This window comes from Sceloporus occidentalis, unplaced genomic scaffold, assembly GCF_023333645.1.
Source record: "Sceloporus occidentalis isolate IW3139 unplaced genomic scaffold, rSceOcc1.0.p SCAF_202, whole genome shotgun sequence".
Lineage (NCBI taxonomy): Eukaryota > Metazoa > Chordata > Lepidosauria > Squamata > Phrynosomatidae > Sceloporus > Sceloporus occidentalis.
The window spans coordinates 1,322,145-1,328,139 of record NW_028317182.1 but is presented as its reverse complement, the minus strand read 5'-3'; the positions used below and the strand labels follow the sequence as shown (position 1 = coordinate 1,328,139).

Genomic DNA, 5,995 nt, shown 5'->3' with positions numbered 1-5,995 from the left:
AGCTTTTTCTATATTCAATAAAGTCTTGTTTTCTAATTTGAATCATTCTTCTAGTCATTTGAGACAAGCTGCATAATAATACAGCTTAAAGTTTGGTAAGTTACATCCCCCCTTGAAGCAAAGATCATTTACTAAGGCAACCATAACAGTTTCGACTCCGTATCCCATCCTGAAGCCAGTTTGAAATGGGTCCAGATAATCTGTCTCATCCAAGACCACTTGGAGATGAAGAGCAACTATCCTCAAAATTATGTTGGTTAGAAATTGAAGACAGGAGACCCGTCTGTAATTGTTCATGTCCAAGGGATCTAGGGAGGGCTTTTCCATAAACGGCCGTAACACTGCTTCTTTTAAGCATGATGGAAAATAGCCCTAACTAAGAGATGTATCTATGATATATTTCAGGTGATATAAAAAGGGCAAGGGTTGGGAGGGCAAGTTCTCCTCTTCACACTTACAAGGAGCTTGTCCACATCCTCAGTACTCAGATTCAAACTGATACAGTATGATCTTACTCATGGACACCTCACTTATAGCCTCCGCAATAATGCTGACGTCCAATTTGGCTCTTATCTGAGAGACATTATCTGTGAAATAGTCATTTAAAGCATCATAGTGAGCTGTGGAAGGCTCTAATAATGGGTTCCAGGAGGAAGGTGCCTGAAACAGGTCCCAAATCCCCACCCCCACCCCGGACTTCAGCAGTCCCTTTATGCTTCTCTTCCCTTGGCACTTTCATTCCTTTCAGATGCCCCAAAGACCCCTTCTCAGCATGCGCAGGGATTGTAAGGCCTTTGCTGCTGCTGCTGTTTATTCCATTGTTGGCCTTTAGAAGAAGGGAAGGACTACGGCCTTTTTTCCTTCCTTCCGGAATGGAGCCCAAGCTGCGGAGCTGGACTCAGGAGGGAAAGGCTGGGAAGGCTCTGCTTTGTACATATAGTTCTGTCTCTCTGAGTATATATGTGTGTTTGCCTCTGTTCTTATGGCTGGGAATGGAGCTGAGGGCTGAGGAGAGAAGAAAGGGTACATTTTGTGCAAATGCAGAATTTCTGTACATCAATGAGTCCAGTGTGTTGAAACAACAAAAACTTTATTTCAAACACATAATCAGAAATTCAGTGTTTAAGTCAGAGCTGCCATCCCCAAACCAAACATTAAAACCCCAAAACCTAAAACATCACACTCATCCAAACCTGGCCCCCACCTCCAATTCCCACAGTCTATGTCCCACAGATAACAAGGCCCCCTTTGCCATTCCCACAAACTAGCCCTTTCTGTTAATACCTATCCCCAACTTTCTTCAGCCAACATCCCACAAATTCCAAATGCTATCATTCCCATAACTATTCTAACCAGCTGCAGCCAATCCCACCCCTCTGTTTAACTAACCTATTCCACCACCATGATCCCCACTCAAATTTATAAACGAAAGCAATAAACTATAATAAAGGCAAATAAAACCTCAAAATAACAAAATATAATTGAAAAACATAAACAGGCATATGGACACACAAACCTAACACACGAAATCACAAGGGCTTTTTCTTATCACCACAAGATTTAAAATACATTCTTTGTTTTGCTTCTTGATAAATATAATGTTAATTCATTTCTGGAATTTGTGTGGCTTCTCTCCTGTGTGGACTCTCTGATGTTTCACTAGGTTTGATTTCGATGAAAAACATTTCCCACAATGCTGGCATTTGTATGGCTTCTCTCCTGTGTGGACTCTCTGATGTCTCACTAGGTGTGACTTCGAAGAAAAACATTTCCCACAATGCTGGCATTTGTATGGCTTCTCTCCTGTGTGGACTCTCTGGTGTGCCAATAGATATGACTTGGAAGAAAAACATTTCCCACAATGCTGGCATTTGTTTGGGTTCTCTCCTGTGTGGACTCTCTGGTGTGCCAATAGATATGACTTGGAAGAAAAACATTTCCCACAATCCTGGCATTTGTTTGGGTTCTCTCCTGTGTGGACTCTCTGATGTGCCAATAGGTATGACTTTGAAGAAAAACATTTCCCACAATGCTGGCATTTGTATGGCTTCTCTCCTGTGTGCACTCTTTGATGTGGCACTAGGTTTGACTTCTGAGAAAAACATTTCCCACAATGCTGGCATTTGTATGGCTTCTCTCCTGTGTGCACTCTCTGATGTGGCACTAGGTTTAACTTCACTGAAAAACATTTCCCACAATGCTGGCATTTGTATGGCTTCTCTCCTGTGTGGACTCTCTGATGTTTCACTAGGTCTGACTTCCAAGAAAAAGATTTCCCACAATGCCGGCATTTGTGTGGCTTCTCTCCTGTGTGGACTCTCTGATGTATCACTAGGTGTGACTTCGTACAAAAACATTTCCCACAATGCTGGCATTTGTATGGCTTCTCTCCTGTGTGGACTCTCTGATGTGTCACTAGGTATGACTTCGTACAAAAACATTTCCCACAATGCTGGCATTTGTATGGCTTCTCTCCTGTGTGGACTCTCTGATGTATCACTAGGTATGACTTTGTACAAAAACATTTCCCACAATGCTGGCATTTGTATGGCTTCTCTCCTGTGTGGACTCTCTGATGTGTCACTAGGTGTGACTTCATACAAAAACATTTCCCACAATGCTGGCATTTGTACGGCTTCTCTCCTGTATGGACCCTCCGATGCATGATAAGAATTGACTTGTAAGCAAAATGTTTCTCACAATGCTGGCATTTATGTGACTTGTTTCGTGGGTGGACTCTCTCATGACTCAAATGTTCTTCTGTAAAGAAAGACAATGACATATGAGACTGAAAATCAGAGTTAAGAGAGGAGTGTGTTACTCCATGATTTAGCTCTCATTAACCCCTCCTTATTAGAGATAAAATTAAGAAAGTTTCTGTGAGTAACCTAAGCATGGCCCTGCTGCTTATGCCCCTAAATCCATAGAACGATTGTGTACTTACTTATAGGAGTTAACAAAGAAGAGATTGGAGGGGAATTTGCTTAAGGGAATCAGTGGAAGCAGATAGTCAGACAAAGGATATTCTATTAAACATGTGTAGAAATATTTTGACTGACAGGTGGCATCATATCCTGTGAGACTGCCATAGAGTCCTGAGTCAGAGCCCAAGGCATGATGGAAGCTAACTGCAGAGGATGCTTCATGCTGTTTGGCTCCAGGAGATGACTCACAGCCAATACAGTATACAGCTCACATGCGGATTGGTGTGGATTGGATTGGAATTGTATGTACAAGAGATAGTCAAGTTCATGGAACTCGGAGAGGAGAGCTTGCAAATATTTGCATTATTAGGAGCAGGTAACTAGTGATTTGAGAAACCCATGTTTTTCTTCTCGTTCGTTGAGAACTCGATGAGAATTTCTTTAAAAAATATTTGTTCCACAAATCCCCCTTCTAAAAGGTGATTTCTTCTCTCCCTTTCAGCAGCTAGCGAAATATTTTTCACAGATTTCTCGAATGACAATAAAAGACAAGTCAAATAATTATACTACAGTGGTCCCCCGGGTTACGAAATTAATTGGTTCCGCTGCCGCTTTCGTAACCCGGAAACTTTCGCTAGCCGAATAGCCCATAGGCGCTAATAGCGAAAGCCGCGATTTCATGTGAAATCGCGCCGAAAAGCACCAAAAATTTTTTTCGTAACCCGAAAAAAAAAACATAACCCGGAACAGTTTTTTTCTTTTGAATTTTTTCGTATCCCGGGAATTTCGTAAGGCGGTGCTTTCGTATCCCGGGGTACCACTGTAATTACTTTGCATTTCAAACTCAATTACCATGTCAAAAGGAAGTTTGGCAGATGTTTAAAGACCATTCCTATGCTTAAAAAAAACCTGAAGGCACACACACAAAAGGGGGGGGGGGGAATCCAAGTCTCAACAAATAAACTATGATCAAAGCCCCAACAAGAAATGGTAGAGTTGAGGGGACCCTCAAGGACCATCCAGTCCAACCCCCTTCTTCTTTGAAGTAATATATAGGAATACATGGTATCCTAGAGGACATGTAGTCTGACCCCTGTTCAACATCAGGATGGCACTGGAAGATGGGACAAACTGAGGGTTTTCTTGACATAAAGAGGAGCTTTGCCATGGGATGCCGCTGAAGTTGAGACAGTGTGGCCCTCACAGATGAGAAGGGGAGGGGTGGGGTGCCAAGTGGCAATGCTCTTCTGCCAAGCAGGAATCCTCAAGAAGGAGCAGAGTGGGGTGCGATGGCAGGAATTTTGCCATGGATAAAACCTACCATGAAGGAATACCAGTGAATTTCTATGGTGAACTGGGAGGCTAGAGTTCTAATCTCAGCTCAGCCATGTAAATCCACAGGGTGACATTGGGTAAGTCACACTCTCTCACTCATGGATGTTCTGCACTCTCCTTACCTATTATTACCATTATTGTTATCATTGCATGATAGGTTTGGCCCTTACCATCACCATGGGAGAGGTGCAGAGAGAGAGTTGGCCATGTACTGCCTCTGAGGCTGAGAGAGTGTGAGCCTCACAAAAGAGAAGAAGGGGCAGGTTGGAGTGCAATAGCAGGAATTCTGCCATGGATAAAACCTACCATGAAGGAATACCTAGGAGTTGCAGTTGAAGCTGAGAGCCAGTGACTTGCTCAAGGTCAGCCAGTGAATTTCTATGGTGAAGTGGGAGAATGAAGATCTACTGAACTTTTCCCCTTCCCCACTGCCATACTGTTGTGTGCCGTAATAAATTATGTAGTAAGAGCTCTTCCACAGTGGAATATACTCTCTTAGAGTTTAGTGGAGTCCTCTTCTTTGGAGGTCTTTAAACAGAGGCTGGATGGTGCTTGGAATGTGTATTCCTGCATGGCAGAAGTGGGTTGAACTGGAAGGCCCTTGTGGTCTAGTCCAACTCTATGATTCTGTAATGCTGGTGGATTCCAGTTCCTTACCCACAGAGGCCACATTCTCATAATTCTCCATCATTATATAATTGTACATCAGTCTCTGCTTCTTCGTCAACAATTTCCATTCATCCTCAGTGAAATATACAGCCACATCCGCAAAGGTCACCTGCAACAGAAAATAGCCCTCATCCACAGAGTGACTAAGCAAAAGGGGAGGAAAGAACATGGTGCCTCCAAATATTATTTCATCACTTCAGAATTCAGTCCAGGAAATAAATTTTAAATGCTGTCCACAAGAAAAAAGCTACTGGCTGTGAGATCAGTTTGTATTGAATCCTTTCAATATAATAAAAATATAATTCAGGCCATGTCTGGAATACTGAGGATGGATTAAGATACTGACTATCCCAACACATATAGTATATTTAACCACAAAAGACTTATGGTGCGTTTAGCCATTTCTTGCCAAATTTTAGAACCAAATGTCATTATTAAAAAAACATTTGTGGGAAACACTCTGGGCTTGAGGGCCACTGGGCCCACCCCATAGTTAGATCCAGAGATGTTCTCCCATATCCCCCAACTTTTCACAGATTGGAAAAGCAATACACATGTGGATAAGCAATCTAGAAGGCGGTGGAGATGGCCAAAGTTGTTTATGAGGAAGATCACACAAGCTAGGAAGAGCACAGCAATTTGCTTTTGCTTCAGCCTCCTGGGAAGGGCAATACCTCGCTTCCTTCTTTCCTTTCCCCACTTTTGAGTTGATGGGGTGCAAACTGAATGGCACTCAGGAATTGAAGTGAGCTGAGAAGGGGGAAAGTGGGAGGATAAGAGAGCAACCGGGACATTTTAAAAAGCCCCTGAAAAAGTGGGGTGACAGAGGGTTAACCAGGACTGTCTCTGCTAAATTGGGAGAGTATGTTCTCTGCCTGCTTTCAAGAGCTGGCCCAGCAGTGACACAGATGAAACTAATAGTCAAGAACCTCAACTCACCAAAGAGTTCTTGTATCTCTGCATCCTCTTTCTGTTGGAGCCCAACTCCCTCCGCTTGGCCTCTGTGTCGGCCATTAGGTGGGCAGGGGTCCTGGTGGTCTTGCACTTGGGTCACTTCCAGCAAAAGG

The 5,995-nt window shown here is 43.1% G+C and overlaps 1 protein-coding gene across 1 annotated transcript; it reads right to left on the bottom strand.

Annotated features, from left to right (window-relative positions):
* Positions 1-1,555: 1,555 nt before the first annotated feature.
* Positions 1,556-4,967, bottom strand: LOC149278083 (uncharacterized). The gene is made up of 2 exons (XM_089502416.1): positions 4,917-4,967; positions 1,556-2,760 (listed from the first exon to the last, which is right to left on the bottom strand). The coding sequence occupies exons 1-2, from the start codon at positions 4,963-4,965 to the stop codon at positions 1,607-1,609; spliced, it is 1,203 nt and encodes a 400-aa protein (XP_089358542.1). The 5' UTR covers positions 4,966-4,967; the 3' UTR covers positions 1,556-1,606.
* Between the last annotated feature and the right edge of the window lie 1,028 nt (positions 4,968-5,995).

What these genes read in the sequence shown, in the direction of transcription:
- LOC149278083 (XM_089502416.1), bottom strand. Translation starts at nt 4,965, where the DNA reads ATGTACAATTATATAATGATGGAGAATTATGAGAATGTGGCCTCTGTG. An exon ending in TGAGAATGTGGCCTCTGTGG is followed by an intron (nt 2,761 to 4,916) that starts GTAAGGAACTGG and finishes CTTTCTTTACAG; the next exon opens with AAGAACATTTGAGTCATGAG.